Below are 20,083 nucleotides of genomic sequence, written 5' to 3' on the forward strand. Positions count from 1 at the left end.
AAATAAAGTTCCTATAAAATGTGTTATCAGACCTGCCTTTCTACAATTCTGGCTGTAGGCATGCAGTATACATACCCATATTTTTAAGAAGCCCAGTAACAGCATTTTCTGTTATATGTTTTTTCCCATTATCCTTCTTTTCATTAAAAGGAATAGCCAACAGCAACACAATCTTTGTGTTTTATTAATGAAATAACGCTGTTCATTTTATTATTAAATGCAGCTTTTCTAAATTATTAATATCTTAGCTGTTGTGCAAAGTTTAATTGAAACTCACCAAAGCCAGAGAGCTGAAAACAAATTCAAATTTTATAGTAATTATTGCTTGAGATGAAGCAATAGTAGAAATACCTAAAACAAGTCTTATTTTAGCTAAAAAATGAAGCAATTAAAGGAAAACACTTATGACAATCACACCACTCAGTACAAACCCCAAAGAAGAGAATTTCAAGGAATTTTGAGTTAAGAGATTCCTAAGCCATTTGTATAAATGCTTGGTATTTTTCAAAATAGAAATAGATTTTTACTAATACTACATGATTTTAAAAATATGTAAAATAATTATTTTTACATATATGAGGCCATATTATACATACCATTCTATAACTTTTTTTCCTCACTTAGAAATATATTTGAACCTATTTCTATGTCAGTATACAGCCATTTATCATTTTATCAGATCCTTTTAAATGCCTGCTGGTATTCTATCTTATGGATATTCATAATTTCACCAATCCCCAATGGATGGACTTTTAGGTCATTTTCAATTTTTTGTTATTATAAATAATAATAAAGAGCATAATTTTCTTAAGCCAGAGGGCACAGACTCAAACATACAAAGCAGTTCATTAATAATGTAATTAAGACAAAACCACTAAGATACAGATGAATCTTTCAAAATGTATTTTTAATAACCTTAGCTTTGGTGTTCTGTGAAAGTATATTTAGTGGGTTTTTCTTAGTTACATTTCCATTTAATGAAAAAAAATTACAAAATTCTGTTCACGAAAATGGTCAAGATCTGGAGAGTAACATAGAACACTTATAAGATTTATTAAGTGGGTGAAATTATAGATGCTTTTTGACATTTTGAATTTGCTACTGCTATAACGTCTTTTACAAAATAAACTGAAGAAAAATTCATTTTTTACTGACTTTCAATACATTTTAAAGACCAATTTTTTCACGATACAGCCTTCAACCATTTTCCAGCTAACACTGAATCTTACAATATTGTTGCACTTCTAATACTTTGAATAATGCTTTTGCTGAAACGTTTTCGAAGCTAAAGACTTACAAAAATAGTGCTATTTAAAAACCTCTCACAGGGGACTTCTGGGGAAGGTGGTGGAGTAGGGAGCTTGAGGATTTAGTCCTTCCACAGAAACAACTATTAAATAGGCAGAAACTGTCTGACACAATTATTTTTGTAGCTCCAGAGGCCAGAAGAACACTGTACAACATCCATGGAAAAGCGGGAGGAAGAAGCTGATAAATTACCGTAAAGATCTGTAAATTGCTCTCTCTGTGTGGTGCCTAGTGGCGACCATCCCCCACTCTCACAGCAGGTCACTGCGGGGTCCAGTCCCTGGCTAGCAGCTACTGACAGAAAGGAACATAAAAAAATCCTTTTCCCCAGGAACAGGGGTGTGCAACAGCTGACCACTGATCATGGCTTTTGATTAGCAAATTTGGATCCCTGGGTCCCAGCTCTGGGGCAGCTATTGTTTCAATCTGCCCCTAACCAAGGCAGCAGTAGCTGTTGTTTCAACCCTCCCTGGACAGGGGCTGAGGGGGTGGAGATTTAAAGTTCACCAAGTGCAATGAATGTCTCATGATGATGGAGGAGGTTGTTGTTATGGGGGGAGGAGTGGGGTGAGGGGGGCAGGGAGTATATGGGGACCTCATATTTTTTTAATGTAACATTAAAAAAATAAATAAAGACAAAACCAAAAAAATAAAGACACAGGATTTCCTCACGGCTGCACAGGAAAGTTGGCTGAAGGGCTGCATTTGCTGGTCAGGCCAGGAAAGCTCAGTTCTGGGTTGCCATCACAGAAGTTTTGGGCACCCCTCTTGATCCCCTCCACAGGACACTTTGAGCCAGTCTGCACCTCCTTCGTGGATCCCGCTCTTAAAATTCTATTACAAAGCCACAGTAATCAAAACTGCATGGTACCAAAACAAGTTCAGACATATAGAAGAAAGGAATCAATAAAAAGCTCAGAAATTAACCATAATATTCACGGGCAAATGATTTTTTGACAAGGGGTCAAAGACCACTCACTCAATTGGGAAAGAATATTTCTTTTAAAAATGGTGCTGGTGGGAAAAATACAATTGTTATGACCTATGGACTATGGTTAACAGCAGTACTGTAATGTTCTTACATCAATGCCAAAGATGTACTGTGTTGAAAATGGGGAGGGTATGGAAAAGTGTACCAGATGCATGCTATAGACCATGGTTGGTGGTAATAATCTGATAATATTACCTCATAATCTAAAAGAAATGTTCCAGCGCAGTGTGGTGTGTTGGTGAAGGGGTGGTAATGCTACACATGTGCATGATTGTTTTGTCAGTTCACAAATTCTGTAATAAAAATATATGAAAAATACTAATAGGGTAGGTTGGGGAAAAATACACACCAAATGTAAGATATGGACTATAGTTAAAAATAACATTTGACAATATTCTTTCACAAATTGTAACAAATGTTTCAAAAACAATGCAAGGTGTTAGTGATGGGGTGATATATGGAACCCCCTCTATGAGTTTATGCATTTTGTTTTGTAGGGTCATAACTTTTACTATACACTTATTGTTTATATATGAATGATGTACTTCAATAAATTTTTTAAAATGGTGCAAGGATCCCTTACCTCACACCATATACAACAATCAACTCAGAATGGATCAAAGATTTTAAATATAAGAGCTAGAGATATTAAACTCCTAGAAGAAAATGTAGGGAGCATCTTCAGGACCTGTGTTAGGCAATGGTTTCTTAGACTTTACACCAAAGCACAGCAACAAAAGAAAAAATAGATAAATGCAACCTTCTCAACATTAAAACTTTTGTGCTTCAAAGGACCTGATCATGAAAGTAAAACAACAACCTAAACAATGGGAGAAAATATTTGTAAACCACATATCCGATAAGGGTTTAATATCCAGAACATAAAGAAATCCTTCAACGAAATAACAAAAAAGACCAACAACCCAATTTGAAAATGGGCAAGACTGGAACAAACATCTATCCAAAGGTACACAAATGGCCAGAAAGCACATGAAAAGATGCTCAACGTAATTAACCATCAGGGAAATGCAAATAAAAACCAAAATGAGATGCCATGTCACATCTATTATGGCTGCTATTTAAAAAAAAAAGAAAAATAACAGGTGTTGAGAGGATGTGGAGAAAAAGGAACACTCATTCATTGCTGTTGGCAATGTAAAATAGTGCAGCTGCTGTGGAAGACAGTTTGACAGTTCCTCAGAAAGCTAAATACAGAAGTATCGTATGACCCAGTAATCCCACAATTAGGTATATACCCAGAAGAATTGAAAGAAGGGGCTCAAACAGATATTTACACCCCAATGTTCATAGTGGCATTATTCACAAATGCCAAAAGATGAAAGTAACCCAAGGGTCCATCAACTGATTAAAGTATAAATAAAACGTGGTATATACATACAATGGAATATTATTCAGTCTTAAAAGAAATGAAGTCCTGATACAGATGACAGCATGGATGAACCTTGAAGACATCATGTTCAGTGAAATAAGCCAGACCCCCAAAGACAAGTATTGTATAATCTCACTCATTTGAAACAATTAGAATAAGCAAACTCATTGAGTCAGAATCTAGAATATAAGTCACCAGGGGATGGGGTGGGGATAGGAAATAGGAAGTTTAGGCTTATAATGTCCAGGGTTCCTCTTTGTAATAATGGACATGTTTCCGTAACGGATGGTGGTGATGGTAGCACATTGGGAATGCAATTAACAGCACTGAAATGTATATATATTTCTGAATATGATTAAAAGGGGAAAGTTAAATTGTATTTATGTAAAAATATTTTAAGTCCATGGAACTACACTACACAGTCAACCTTAAGTTAAACCAGGATTTTAATTAATAGTACACTTATAAAAATGTGCTCTCATCAATTTTAACAAATGTCCCACACCAATGCAAGATGTTGGTGGTGGGTTGGTATATGGAAATTCTGTAATTTTATGCATGATTATTCTGTAAACTTACAACTTCTCCAATAAAGGGGGGAAAACTGGCTTTACAAAAAAGAAAAAATCTCTCAGAAAGCAATCTCACTGTTTCAACATTTTAGTTCCAAGAAACATGGAACTAAATGAAACGTAATGAAAAACTTCAGAATGCCATATATGGGAAATCTCAAACAATTAACTATCAATTTAATAGACAGGAGACATTAAAAATATCATTTCTATTGTCAATACAGACTATCACTCATCATTATACTCTATTAAAGAAGAATACTTTACTCAATTTACTGCTCTATTACTGGAAACATTGGGGTAACTACCCACGAATGGACAATGTAGGCCAGGACAGGAGATGGACCTTGACCATGGATGGTGTTGCCCTTCCTCTAGAGTGGCAATAGCCATGTAAGCCTTGTAGATCAAAGATAACCAATCCAATGGACCTATACAAGATGTAAAGTCCATCCTTCCTAATTCAGCCCCCTCAACACGCATTTACTGTGTAACTACTCTTTGCCAGGCATTGTCCGAGGTGTTGAGGAATAATGGGTGACTAAGACAAATAATTCATCTGACTTCATGGAGCTTCCTGATATGAATGGCTTGGAGACTTTTTTTTTCACAACAGAGACCACCATGTGACATGTATCAACGCTACCTCTCCTCATTAATGTATCCCACTCCAATTTTACAATTAGAATAGTTCTCTAATATATTTTAGTTACCAAAGGTTCATTAGAAAAATAAAATAGGAATTTAAAAATCAGTGGTTGAGCACTGGCTTCCCGCATAGGAGGTCTTAGGTTCAATCCCTAGCCCCTAGTACCTCCGAAAAAAAAAAAAAAAAACAAATGCAAAAAACCAAAACTCAATTAATGCACACACATTGTAATTATTTAGCCCTTTAAGGACAATTTTGACCTGAATTCCAATAATTCTAATAAATATAAAAACTAACAGGAATCACACTCTCCATATATATTCTATATTACAGCTAAACCTTCAGCCTTATTATTCTTGGCTATTAAACCACTCCATTAAATATCAAAATGAGCCCCAGTGACCACTTTCTTTTTACTTGTGAGTTTAATGCCAAAAACCAAATACTTTCTTATTCTAGAGGAAACATTTAAAAAGGGGACGCTTGCATTTTATAAAGAAAAGAGCCAAATTTGCAATATTGATCTAACATCAAAGTAGAACAGAGGTTCTCTTTCAGCTTCAAAAGATTAAAAGAATATCCCTCATATATAATGTTGTAATTTCAAGGAGAGCTGCTATATACCACATTCATATATCACAATCAAAATGCTTCCATGTTCTTCTATGGAAAATGTTATCGTCCTACTCTTATAATAGGGTTGGGGGAAAATAATGAGAAGTTGAGAGGGAGGGGGAATGACATCCAGTGAGTTCAATATGAGGATAGTGTCAATGTTGAAAGAATATATCATAACACTTCTGAATATCTAAGCTGGAAGGAAATGAGGAATGGAGAAGGATTCAATTAATAGCCCACAGGGGATATTATAATCTACTTAGTTTAATTAACTTCAACTTTAATGAGATTTTTTCAAAATAATATGAACAGTGCACTAGGCCTGGTCTATTGCCAAACACAATCTTTCTCCTCCTTCAAACTAATTAAATGAAAAAGGATATAGGAAAGTCACAGAAACAAAAGTATATAATTACCAAATTGTACTAGCATCGAAGTATGGTGCTTGCATTCTCAACTTTAAAAAATGTATATATACTAAAAAGGCTATGGTAAAATTTGCCTTCTGCTTCTAGCTTAATCCAGTGAGGGGTATTCTCCCCTCTGAGAGTCAAGCTCTCACTCTATTTCAGACACCCAATTCCTAGGTTCAGTTTTGAAGTGGTTGAATAGGTTTAACATGGCAGGAAGGAACAGGTTTTAAAAGATCATTTTTCTAGTAATTATTCTTAGTTTCCTGGTTATTTTAAAGTTAGAAACATGTAAGACCTCAAAAAGACTGTGTAAACAACCCAAACTACCTGGTTGAAACGACTGCTCAAAAAATAAACTCTCTGTTAAATGTTCCTTTATCCTTTTTCCCTCTTCTTCCTTTTGCTGTTCTTTTGCAGATGGAAGAAGAGTAGCGACAACTTCTTTCCGTCCTAAAGCCTTCCTCTGGCTTTGCTCGGAAACTTGGAGGCGGAATTTGTCTATTACACCATAGTGACAGGATCGAACGTCTCTATGACGAATCACACTGGAAAGATCAAAAGATAAAAAAATGCTATTTAGGTTTCTGGGGACCTGTCAAACAGAACGCAGCAAGAGATTTCAATACAGTAAAACAATATTAACCGACTGCAACCAAATGCTCAAATACAGAAAATTGCTGATGAAGCTAAAAAAAATTGCAGTATCACCCAAAAAGAAATGGGTAATTCTGAAATATCTGATGAAAGCACAAACTCTAAAACAAAGGATAAAATTCTGAAATAAAAGTGATGGGTAAAGAAACGTACTTATAGCAATGGCTTTTCTTCCTAAATATTTGTATGCAGCAATATTTACTAAATAGGAATATATGAAATTGTTCCTTCTCCACAAGTTTCATAAATTCCAGTGCCACTTAATTACTGTTCAAGTGACAAAGCTCACCCTAGGCTTAAAACTGCATTCTATGTACACACACACAAAGGAAAAATAAGCAATTGAAAAAGTAATCCATCCACTATGTTGCAAGAGAAGGCTCTCAGTGTACCTTTACATTAAGCAAAAAAGCATAATGCACTGAAATTTTTATTTATCTGCAATTCCATTTATTTTACTTTGTTCTTACTAGAGAGTACAAAACAGTTAGGTCAAAGGAAACATATTTATTTGTCAAGAGGCTACATTTCTTTGGAATAGCACTTGCTTATTGAGTACTGAATGAAAATCAAAAGCAATACGCAAAATCATGTTCTCAAAGATACATCATTCTAGTGCTCTGAGATAATGAAAATGTATTCCAGAGGAAAGACTTCTGCTTCTTTGTTCTCACAGATTTAAAAGAATACAGTTTACTCAGTAGCTTAAATTAAGGCTCGGCCAGTGGATCCATCTGGTCATCACTAGTTCTAAAGTGAAAATTAAATATGAACAGCTTGAGTAAACAATCACTTATCTGACACTCTAAAAACAAAATTAATCTGGAAGAGCTCAGATAATCTTTCACAGATGAGTAGTTACACACTTGATTCCAGTTATACACTTGTTTGTGTAGATGAACTTCCAGGTTTATTAGCTGAATCACTTCAGATGAATTTACAGTACCATTGTTTTCAGAGTGTAGTATTAGTAGGTTTCCTAAATGTCACTATAATAGCAGGATGTTCCAAAGAAAGCTAAATTCCTTATAATAGCTAGAGATAGCTAAGGGAATAAGTCAGAACTTTACTTTCATAGGTGTATTTACTACAACTAAAACCCTAACGAAGAAGAAATGTTCATGGAAATATTCACCCCGGCATTAGCTCCAATATAATGGAATATTATTAAGTACTTGGTCACCCTGTGTACAATCTCTTAGAAGTGTCTTAAAAATAATTCTGATAGACTTAAACTTTCAGCAAAGAAACATATAATGTAATAAAGGCTTATGTGGAAACAGCTTCAAGAAAAGAACTCTTTCAAGTTAGAAACAAATATTAGCACACTTAAAACATGCTACCAGGAAGTGATGTGACTTACATATCCACACAACACTGAGGCTTTACTGCACCTGCAGCATCAACGACAACATACTTATTTGGAGTAGTACACAAAACTGAAAGAAAAAGTCACAATGGCCATTAGTGTTAAAAAAAATGGTTTCTCCAAGTATAAAATTAGTAGGGACAAGCTAAAACCCTTAAAATATACCTAGGAGACAACTTACCTTTGAACTTTAAGACAAACTCATAGGGATTATACAGGGTCAACACTTGCTTATGTGTTGACTGATCATCTGCATAAAATATTAGCTCCGTGGGAAACACAAAAACAGGAAGATTTCCTTCCACTAACTCTGGTTGTCTTTTTTGTTGATGCATTGGCACTAATCCCCCTTGCTGCAGCTTCTGTTTTTACAGTCTCGTCTATTTTGGACTTTTCTTACATTCAGTTAAAAACTCCAAAGCATTTTGGCAATCTAGAAAGTGAAGGAGAAAGAGAGAGAAAGCAGAATGGTATTCACTTTCATTAATCTAGTCCTGCCACATACACACAAACATGTTAGCATGCATTAAAATAGGTCCCCAAATCATTTAAACATGACTTTTGACTTTTCCTCTTGACTGACTTACCAAGCTAAGCAAAGACATTTACACATGCTTCTTTCACATTCAAGATTTTGACCTATGATAAAATACATAAGTACACAAATAAAAGAATAAAGAAGGCTTTCTGTCTCAAATTAATCACCCTTTTCAAAGAGGTGAGATCAAAGGGACATCACTATTTTTAAACCTCAGATTTAAAGAAAAAAAAATAGAACTACTGCCACAACTGAATTTTATGTGGGCCTATTAGAATTCCTGAACAATGAAAAATATAAAACAGAGTAAGTTTCCATGATTTTATGGGAGAAAAATATGAGAATCCCCTTTAGACTCATTTCAACAATGCTTTATTTAGTGCCTTCTGGGCAGCATGGCTGGGAATGTTCTTTTCATCTTTTTTTTTTTCTACTGAAACCCAAAACAAGCTAAAATCTCTTGAAAAGGGAGCCAAATATCCAAACTTGCTAAGCAGTCCTTTGAGTTTTCTATGAAAATTCAAAGTCAGTAAGTACGCTTTGGCATGAGACGGGTACAGTGTCTCCCCTCCACTTCAAGGGCACAGGCTTTGTGAGAGCTATTTTCCTCCACCTTCAGAGGCCTTTTGGATTCCTTCTGGGCTTCTTGAATATGCTCCAGATAGTTATAGCTGGCAGAAATCTAACTGTCTGACAAATGCTGTGTTTCTGTATTTATTTCCTAAGCTTTTTTTTTGAGGTATCAGGGCTGAGGATTGAACCTGGGACCTCTTGGGACCTCATATATGGGAAGCCGGCGTTCGACCACTGAGCCACAGTGGCTCCCCTGAGTTAGTTTTTTCATTTGTTTGCTTGTTTGTTTTTGTGTTTTTAGGAGGCACTTGGGAACCCTCCGATGTTGGAAGTTGGTGCTCAATGGCTTGATCCACATCTGCTCCCCCAACCTAATTTTAATCAACAATATTCTCACTTAGCTAGCACCCAAGTGTGGCTTTTAAATAAAAGACAAAAGCTAAAACACACAATCATAGTAAATGCCTGATTTTCACCTTGTGGAGCATACCTTAAAATAAGCTGTAAACCATTTAATACTGAGTTCAGGTTCTAACACAAAGAGAAACATAGCAAATTAATAAATTGTTTTTTACCAGCAATTAGAGGCTCATGTGCTTTTAATTCTGACTGAGGCCCTCCCAACCAACTTTTATCAAAGAGTACACTGTATATTCATCTCTTCTAATATGTGTTCTTTTCTTTCAAGCTAAACACCTGCTATACAATAGGTACTATGTCAGGAGCTGAGCTGAGGCATGCAAATGGACAATACACTGGCCCTGCCTTCAAGAAACTCTAGTCTAATTGACCAGACAAGAGCAATATTTAAGCTACCTCTAGTAAAATGTGTACCATTATATATCAAGTGCTAGGGAATCAGAGGAATACATGAATTCTACCTGGGAGAGAGGCCAAGTAGAGAGGCCAGGAGATGACATTTGAGATGGTCCTTAAAGAAAAGAAGGGTACATGCTCATGTGTTCTGGGGGAAGACTGCGGGTGGGGGCACAGGGAGCGTATTCAGACCAAGGGAACAGCATAAGCAAAGGCGCAGAAAGCTGACGGTAAGGGAAATGTTGGGGAAGGTCTAATCCAAAGGCTGTCTCAGATAGTCAATTTTTATCCATATACTTTATAACGTGCATGAGGTTAATTTCACGACAGTGATGGGTTCTGGTTTTTAATGAGCTGAAAGGACCTTTAGAAATTATATCTGCCCACTGGCACTGTTATTAGTAACAGTACTTAACATTTGTATAATTTATAAATGATTATAACCTTTTAGATTAATTAAATATTGAATGAATTAATATATGTAAAAGTCTTAGATACCACTTACTGTGGGCCAGGCAATGTGCTAAATGTTCATTGTTATCAACATCATCATGATCATTATTATTAAATGACGAAAGAGGGAAGTGGACTTGGCCCAGTGGATAGGGCATCCGCCTACCACATGGGAGGTCCGCGGTTCAAACCCTGGGCCTCCTTGACCCATGCAGAGCTGGCCCATGCGCAGTGCTGGTGCGCGCAAGGCGTGCCCTGCCATGCAGGGGTGTCCCCGGGTAGGCGAGCCACACACGCGAGGAGTGTGCCCCGTAAGGAGAGCCGCCCAGCGTGAAAGAAAGTTCAGCCTGCCCAGGAATGGCACTGCACACACGGAGAGCTGACACAACAAGATGACGCAACAAAAAGAAACACAGATTCCCGTTGCCGCTGACAACAGAAGCGGACAAAAAGAAGAACACGCAGCAAATGGACACAGAGAGCAGACAACTGGGGGGTGGGGTGGGTGGAGAGAAATAAATAAATAAATGATGAAAGAACCAGACTGAGGCACAAAAACAAGGTCAGCAGGCCTCCTGACTCCTAGTTCAGCATTCTTTCCATCATACCAAACTGTCTATTTCAATAAAATAAAACTAAGATTATTCTGAGAAGCATCTGATTAAATAAATATGATTTTGCATTTCTGTTTGCTCTGAATTTCTTTCTTTTGTTGAGAGCCATACATTTCTATACAGATAATTAGGAATAAAACATCCAAATTTGATATCACTAAATTATATTCACCATCTCATTCTAAAACTCTTTTAAGATGAGAATGTTGCTTATGATAAAAAGTGGATCTCCAATTTGTGGGGAATATATAAACTATTCAATAGAATTTGGTACAACTAGTTATCCATCTTGATAAAAAATAAAGTTACATTTATCCCTCATGCCTTATATCAGGGTAAATTCCAAATAGATCAAAGCTTTGAATGTGAAAAATGAAACCATAAAAGCACTAGAAGAAATCATGGAAAATCTTTTCTTACACTCTTAGAGTATAAGGGCTTTCTAATAATTACATAAAACCAGAAACAATAAAATATTGATAAATTCAACTACATACAAATGTTGAAAAATTCTGCATGGGAAAAACTTTATAAGCAAAGTAAAAAGAACATTTGTAATTCATATCATAGGCAATGTCTAATTTCCCTACTATATAAGAGAACCTTCAAATTGTTAAGAAAAAGACCAAGAACTCAATATAAAAATGAAAATTTTATAGAAAAGGACATATAAATTGTTCTTAAACTTCCAAAGGATGTTTAAAACCTTATTCACACGAGACATGCAAACTAAAGCTACCGAGATACATTTTTCACCCCATCAGGTTGGCAAAAATAAAAAAGTTTGATAGCAAGTGGTGGACACAATCAGGCACATTCTTACGTTGCTGGTGGGACGTAACTTGGTCCAGCCACTACACCTGCCAAAACTAAATGCATGTACCCTTGGATCCAGAGATTCTACTTCTAGGAACTTATCTAACAGACATATTCACCCACGTGTGAAATCATGTATGTACAAGCTCTTCTTTGCAGCACTGACCATAATATAACTAATGTGAAGCACACAGAACAGAGCTTTGCCAATAAGGGTTTGTTGTTGTTAGTAGCAAAATATTGGAAACAGCCCAACTGTCCATTCATAGGGGATTCGTAAATTAAAAGTATAGTGTATCCATTCATTGGAATACCAGATACGTGTCAAAAAGGAAACAGGAAGCTATCTATGCATAGTGTGGCTATGGAATGATCTTCAAGATGTAGGGCTAAGTGAGATAAGCAAGGTGCTGTATGAAAAAGGGAGATGGAAGAATATGTTTTTAAAAAAAAGAATATGTAAACCTATTTTTCTTGGATGTGGATAAAACACCTCTGGAAAGATACCCCAGAAACCCATGACATTGTTTGCCTCTGGAGAGAGAAACTGAGTGGCTGGGAATAAGGGTAGAAGGCAAATTTTTCCTGAATACTCTTTTGTACTTTCCTAATTCTGAACCCTGTGAATAACTATTCAAAAGTTAAAAAATAAAAGTAAAAATAAACAATAACAATAAGAATGTAATGGCCTAATTTGAAAAACATGCCAGTTTTGAAACACAAGAGGGAATTTAGAAACAATGTGTGAAAAAGTCTCTGTTAATTGCATTTTCCAATTTATGATCCTCTAGCAAGATATTGAAAGCCTTCAACTATGTGTTAAATAGAATAATTTTGAATTATTTAAAATAATTTTAGGGAAGCGGACTTGGCCCAGTGGTTAGGGCGTCCGTCTACCACACGGGAGGTCTGCGGTTCAAACCCTGGGCCTCCTTGACCCGTGTGGAGCTGGCCCATGCACAGCACTGATGCGCCCAAGGAGTGCCGTGCCACGAAGGGGTGTCCCCCGCGTAGGGGAGCCCCATGCACAAGGAGTGTGCCCCGTAAGGGGAGCCCCCAGAGCGAAAGAAAGTGCAGCCTGCCCAGGAATGGTGCTGCACACACGGAGAGCTGACACAGCAAGATGACGCAACTAAAAGAAACAGATTCCCCTGCCACTGACAACAACAGAAGTAAACAAAGAAGAACACGCAGCAAAAGGACACAGAGAACAGACAACTGGTGGGGGGAGGGGAGAGAAATAAATAAAAACAAATCTTTAAAAAATAATATTACTTGCAACAGAACCTCATTACAATGAGAAAACAAAGGTTTCTTGAAGATAACTTGCAAACTTAGGAAAACAGATAACTCTAACATATAGTTCTTTGTTATAAAGGAATATGAGAGGGTCCATAAACCTGGGAAGTCAAAATGAACCACACAATGTAAGTGCTAAACTCTTAGTTCTAACTTTAAGAGAGGAGAGGTTAGTTAGCACAGGCCAGAGTAGAAATTTTACTGGCTTTCAATAATGGCTTTGTAGAAATTCTTACTCTTTTGAAGTTTTCTCTTTACAATTTGAATATGTACAGTTTCCCATGAATCATGAATAGGCTATCTATAGTCTTGTCATCATTAAAGAAGCGTTTGATCAATTTGAGCAGCTTAGTATTACTTCTTTTCATTTCCCTGTTCCCATTTATCACTTATCTTGGCTAAGATATAAATTGCTTCCTAAATAGCTTCCAATGGAAATTAGAGAGGAATAATACCAGGTCACCAGAGCAATATGAGCAATTCTGCCAACAGACATTAATGAAGCATAACACAGGCCTTTAATCGATGGTTTTCTGGAGACTTACACTTTCTTTTCTCCAGTCCATATTGCAAAATGATAAAGTGCAAAAATCCTGAGGAAATATTACACACTAAGCTGGTAAAACTTGACTGCAAATGACACTGTTTTCCAAAAGTCAAGCACCCATAAAGTTCAAGAAAGTTAGCTCCCAACCCTTCTCATTTTACTGGTGGGAAAAAACAAGCCCAGGGTAGTTAAGTGACTTAGCCAAGGTTACACAGGGTATTGGTGGCAGAAGTCTAGACTCTGGCCTGACTCTTCCTTCATACAGTAATTATCTCTATCTCGATGCCAAAGTCCTGCCTCCCTGACTCTGACTGCCATGCGTGTCCTCATCTCTAAGAAATTTCCCTGCTTTCCAAGAGTTCTTAAATGATGATCCAAAATCCAAGTCACAAACAAGTATGCATTGTCTTGATTCATGTATTCCCTTTTCAGTTTTGTAAAGAAAAATCGAGATACAGTTTCACTTACTACATTGTATGCCCTGTCTTTTCCTGCTGATGAAACAGTACCTAGGGCTTTCAAAAGCTATTCATTAGGGCATTAATACCCATGGTTTGCCCCTGTGGAAGTCTGAAGCTGTATGTGCCCCAGGAAAACATGTCCTTAAATCTAACCCATTCCTGTGGGTGTGAACCCATTTTAAGTAGGACCTTTTGATGAGTCTACTTCAGTTAAGGTGTGATTCACCTCATTCAGGATGGGGTTAATCCTATCACTGAAGAATGAAATGCAGACAAAGAGAGTAAGCTAGAGAAGCAAGAAGCTGAAATCAAGGAAACCCAGAAGAGAAGGGAGAGACCAGCAAACGCCACCATATGCCTTGCCATATGGCAGAGGAACCAAGGACAGCTGACAGCCGGTCTTGGGGAAGAAAGCATTGCCTTGATGATACCTTGGACATTTTAGTGGTCTCAAAACTGTAAGCTAATTAATTCCCATCGTTTTAAGCCAAGTCATTTCATGGCATTTGCTGGAGCAATCGACAAACCTAAAACAGACCCATGCTTCCTTGCTGCACACCAAAATCTTACACAGTCTTCAAAAGCCTAGTTCAAATTCCACCTCCAATTCCTTCCTTCCTTCACTACTCTGATCTACATGGAGCTTGGCATTTTTTTTTACATTGTTTTCAATGGGCTTACTGTATGAATTGGATACTTTGACATTTGTTTTGTGGGGATTAATTTTGAATCCTCAATCAGACTCCTCAATATAGCTGCTTTGCCTGCCTCAGTGCTGGACACTTAGCAGGTGCTGAGCATATCAGTTAATCTACATCTGCTAGTAACTGTCTCATTTATTGGGGATTTTCCCCCCACCCCCGCCAGAGTTGGACACACTTTGTTCATACAAGACAGTCATAGGAGTCCAATTAAAGGTACGGGTTAGAGTAAGGGAAGAATAGAGAGAATCAGTGCTTCCAGCTGCCTCTCCCCTCCCTTCCCTTTCCCTCGCATATCTCCTGGCTCCCAGTGCCAAACTGGGCCAACACTGTTTAGACATCCTAGGCTTCAACACATGCTCAACCTTACAGGGAGACTAGCAGCAGGGAGCTAGTCGTTCAGGAAACTGCCTTGTCCTTTCTCTCTGTACGGAAGGCACAGAAGAAACAATCCTGAATGAAATGAAATTTGAAAGAAAACCTGATATGTGCACACCACCTTGTGACCAGTTTGCAAACTACTCTTCCACAAAGAGAAGCATAAACACACTGACATCTTTACACACAGTTTCTTTCCACTGCTGGTCAAAAGACCAGTGCCCCAAAGTGTGATTATTTTCTATTTTCCTCATTCGGAATTCAACAGAAGACAAAGGTAAGATGATGAGATAGAGAAGTTTCATTATCTTTCACCACCATAGTCCCAAAACTTGGAGATGGTGAAAGAACACAGAGACCACCACGTTGAGAGCATATTCTCATTTACTCTGGCAGAGCTGGACCCATTTGATGGGGGCTGAGAGTGGAAAACTGCAAGAAGAATCAAGCAAAGTAAGTGGTCATTGGAGATTCTTGCACTAAAGTGGTTTGCAGTTTGAAAACAGTTAAGGATGAATCTAGGTATGGCTTTCCCCCAAAACTAGAGACCCATCTGCTTGGTCACAGCCCAACAGCGACTACCTGTCTCCAGTTTTTGCAGTTTACTCTGATTAGGATTCCCAGCTCTATCTTCGGATCATTCCCCTACCCTTCAACTGGACACAGGGGGCTATCTCCTTCCATACTTGGTACAGTCTTTACTAAATAGCAGTTAAGCACTAAATAATTAAGAGCACTGAGTCCTTTTGCTATAATATCACTAGTGTTAAAACCCGTTTTTTTTACCATTTCATAACCTCAGTTCTCTTCCTCTTCAAAATTCCAGTATTGTCAACTAGGATTTTTAATGGCTGGTATGTTCCTAAGGTCAACTCTTTCTCAAGAGATGTTATAATGTCCACTTTAGATTTTAAATGGTCCATTGCTCAATATTATCCAGTTTTGTTTTTATGCATTTTCTAGGCTTTTGGCATAATTTTTAAATTTTACTAATGGGACTGATTGTTATAAATGATATAGCAATAGGCGATACCATATTAAAGATGTAAAAGTTTAGTACTGTAGTTTGTGTTTTAAGATAAACTAAAAAAAAGAATCCCTGATAGAAATGTCTTTAAAAAACATTTTTTCTTTTAAACTAGTGATTGTCAACCCTTATTTTACAACATTCCAATGTCTTAAGTTATTTCAAAATGCACGCACAATTCTCAAAGTAAAACCCATATCAATTCATTATATGAACTATATAGGTTGCTGCATGTAGCATGCTCAGAAGTCTCAGAATCACAAATCCATGCAACAAACATTTACTGAGCATGTTTTGTATATCAGGCACTATACTAGGGAATATGGAGGAAAGTGGAAAACATTGTCTCAGCCCTCCATGGACTCAGTCTAGCAGGAAAAACAGATACACATTGGAAAGATACAATGTGACAAATGTTAAAATACTGGTAGGTACAAAGTGCTCTGGGAGCATAAAGTAGCAGGTTGCCTTAACATTTGTTAAGGAGTTTGGGAAGTAGATGTGGCTCAAGCCATTGGGCTTCTGCCTATCACATGGGAGGTCCCAGGTTCGGTTCCTGGTGCCTCCTGGAGAAGGCAAGCTGGTACAGGAGGCAGGCATGGTGAGCTGATGCAACAAGATGATGCAACAAAAGAGACACAAAGAGGAGGGACAATGAGAGACACAACAAACCAGGGAACTGAGGTAGCTCAGGTGATTGAGTGCCTCTCTTTCACATGGGAGGTCCTGGGTTTGGTTCCTGGTGCCTCCTAAAGAGAAGATGAGCAGACAGAGAGAGCAGACAGCGACCGTAAGCAATGGGGGGGGTGTGTGTGCACGCGGTGGATAAATGAATAAAATAAATCTTTAAAAAAACCAAATAGGAGTTTGTAATATGGGTAGAGTGGAGAGTGAATTCCAAGAAAAAGGAACAATGTGTGTAGAGGCATGAAATGAGGTTTGGCATCTCACATGGTTAAAAAAAATTGCATGTGTAGTGGGAGGGTGGTGAGAGATAAGCTGGAAAGGTAAGCTGGAGGCAGATTGTGAAAGGCCTCATAAGCCAAATTTAGACTTGATTCTGTGTGCTAGTGGTTCTTAAAGTGTGGACCCCAGAGCAGCAGCTGCAGCTTCACCTGGGAAATATTAGAAATGCAAATTCTTAGGCCCCACTCCAGACCTACTGGATTAGAAATTCTGTGGTTGGGCCCATCCAGCTGTGTTTTAACAAGTCCTCCCAGTGATTCTGTTGCACACTAAATTTTGAGAGCCACTGCTGTGGGAAATGACAAACCTCTGAAGGATTTTAAGCGGGGAACTGATCAGACCAGATTTAAGTAGGAAAACATTTGCCATTGAACAGACAAGCACAGCACCTGGCACCTGAGTAGTTACAATGAAAAACTGCTGAATGAATATAGAATGAATAGATGATGAGGACCTAGACTAATGCAGAAGGAATGGAGAGGAAACATATTTTAGAGATGTTTTAGAGATGACCCAAGTTTTATAAGGTGACCAGGGTATATTCATACAAAGGTATGACTGAAATGTTTTTTTTTTTTCATGTAAGAGAAAGCCATAATTGTGTCAAATGTACCAACTGCTAGCCAGGTGTATGAGGAAAGAAGTGGACTACATAGACTCTATCAATGGCAAAGGTCAAGAGCAATCTCTATGTGTCCCCATATTGTCCAGAGCAGTGGGTGTCCTGACTTGTTCATGAGGCTTCTAGCCTGGTCGGCAATTCTATATCTCAATGTAAGTTAGTAAATTGGCATTCATCTTTATCATATACATCTTTTGTGAGTTTGGTTAGTGTGAATCAGTGCCCACCCCCCCATGTCTGACTCATAATTTCTGTATGTGTTGACAAAATTAAATTCCTAACCCTGGAAAGTTGAAGACCAGGCACTGGTTCAGTTGGTTTAACCAAGATACTGTCAAGATGTAGAGCCTGCAAGATAGAGCCTTCCTCTTTTTATTCAAAATTGTATTACTAATCACATAGCCCACATAATCCAAGCAGTTGGAATGAGTGAAAGAATCAGACTTTGTACTATGCCTTGAAAGTCCACACAGTCAGTGGAATTTATTTCTAATTTTTTGAGGCAGAATTTAGTTGAGCCTATCTTCAATTTCTTGATGGAGGGGAGAGATGCAGGTCAACATCTGTGGCTAATTTACATAAGGAGTCTTTCGTGAGGTACGACTCCTGTTAGAGGTTTGCAATAATTAACAAGCTGTAGCTCAGTTTCCCCTGATATGCACTGGGGAAAGGCTAACCCCATCCCCCATAAGCCTATGTGTCCAAGGGCATGGCACTTCCCCACAGGTTAAATAAAGAAACCACATAGAGATGGGAGTAAAGGGAAATGGAAACCTTCCCTACCTACATATCAGAGGGAGATAAAATTCCTACAGAACAAAGAAACCACAATTGCCTAACCCACTATCTTCTAGTCACTGTCAGGGAAAGTTTTCATCTCTAGGGCATCCTATTGGCCCCTGCACCTCACTCGGACCCTCAACCCCCTCCCACCAACTATCATTTCCCCACCTAGGAAAGTTCTGTATAAATCCAAATCTCCCCCTTCCAGGGGCAGGTTGGGGGGGCTGAAGTCTGTTCTTCAGACCCCCTCCGTTGGGAGAGTTTCTCAATACATCTTTCTTTGTTTATAGTTATTATCAGTCTCTGTATCCCAGTAAGCACTGTATTTTCTCCCCCAACTCCCATTTCAGTTCAGGCTCTGAATGCCTCTCATCACTGACGGTTCTTTTAGTTGATATCAATTATCTGGGCTCATATGACCAACTTATTATGCCCAAGAATAGTTCACAATCAAAAACCATACTGTTGTGGAATTTGAGAGCTATAACGGACCCTGGAAATTAAAACAAAAGTTTCATATTACAAATGAGAAAATTTAGGGCCTCAATGAGTAAGTTACTTCATATATGTTAAATTTCTCCATTTTCCACGATGTGGAGCTGGCCCATGCGCAGTGCTGATGCACATAAGGAGTGCTCTGGACATAAGGTGTCCCCTGCGTAGGGGAGCCCCATGCGCAAGGAGTGCGCCCCGTAAGGAGAGCCGCCCAGCGCGAAAGAAAGTGCAGCCTGCCCAGGAATGGCACCGCACACACGGAGAGCTGACACAACAAGATGACGCAACAAAAAAAAAACACAGATTCCCGTGCAGCTGATAAGGATAGAAGCGGGCAAAGAAGAAGACGCAGCAAATAGACAACAGACAACGGGGGGGGGGGGGGGGGGGGGGAGGGAAGAGAAATAAAAAATAAAAGAAAAAGAATAGTAGCAATTTACTAACTATTGGGCTATTGGGGGACGGGGTGTCTTTTCTTGTAGTTTCTTATTTGGTTTATATTTTCAGAGACTGGAGTAAATATAAAAGTCCTATGAGACAAAAATTTAAAATTAACAATTTGGGGAAGAAACTGTGCATGAACAATTTTAAGGGAGAAACCTGAATTATTTTACAAGCTATTTATTCTATCTTCTATATTTGCTTATTAAGGGGCTAACTTTATAATGACTGTTGTCCATTACATTTTATTATATATTGCATGGAAAGGGATTCTATCACAACTACCCATGGCAGATTTGAAAATTTCCAAATTTTCAAATATCCTGGAATTTGAGTAAACTTCTGTTATTCTGAGAGTTCTAGAAATGCTTCAGAAAGCAGTTTAATCTTACATCCTGTTTGGGTAGGTAGACACGAACAACTTGAAAGGTACTTTTGGACTTGTTTCCTGTTTTCCAAACTTTCCACTGCTTTATACCAAATATGTGTGATCTCAAAGTTGGGGTCCACTCCCTATTCAATATCCTGTTTAATACTCTACAGCAGGGGTTCGTAACCAGGGGTCTGTGGAAAGATTTCAGGGGGTCTG

At 38.0% G+C, this 20,083-nt stretch overlaps 1 protein-coding gene across 4 annotated transcripts in view; it reads right to left on the minus strand.

The window, feature by feature from the left end:
- Positions 1-20,083, minus strand: part of MOSPD1 (motile sperm domain containing 1) — a 190,383-nt gene that overhangs the window by 4,980 nt on the left and 165,320 nt on the right. For all 4 annotated transcript variants that reach the window (XM_058291945.2, XM_058291947.2, XM_058291948.1 and 1 more), the window contains 3 exons: positions 8,146-8,397; positions 7,959-8,034; positions 6,269-6,486 (listed from right to left, as the gene is read on the minus strand). In XM_058291945.2, the coding sequence (XP_058147928.1) occupies positions 6,269-6,486; positions 7,959-8,034; positions 8,146-8,299 (448 nt within the window). In that variant the 5' untranslated portion in view covers positions 8,300-8,397. The remainder of the gene's footprint in view (positions 1-6,268; positions 6,487-7,958; positions 8,035-8,145; positions 8,398-20,083) is intronic.

The sequence above is a fragment of the Dasypus novemcinctus genome, chromosome X (assembly GCF_030445035.2).
Source record: "Dasypus novemcinctus isolate mDasNov1 chromosome X, mDasNov1.1.hap2, whole genome shotgun sequence".
NCBI classification, from domain to species: Eukaryota; Metazoa; Chordata; class Mammalia; order Cingulata; family Dasypodidae; genus Dasypus; species Dasypus novemcinctus.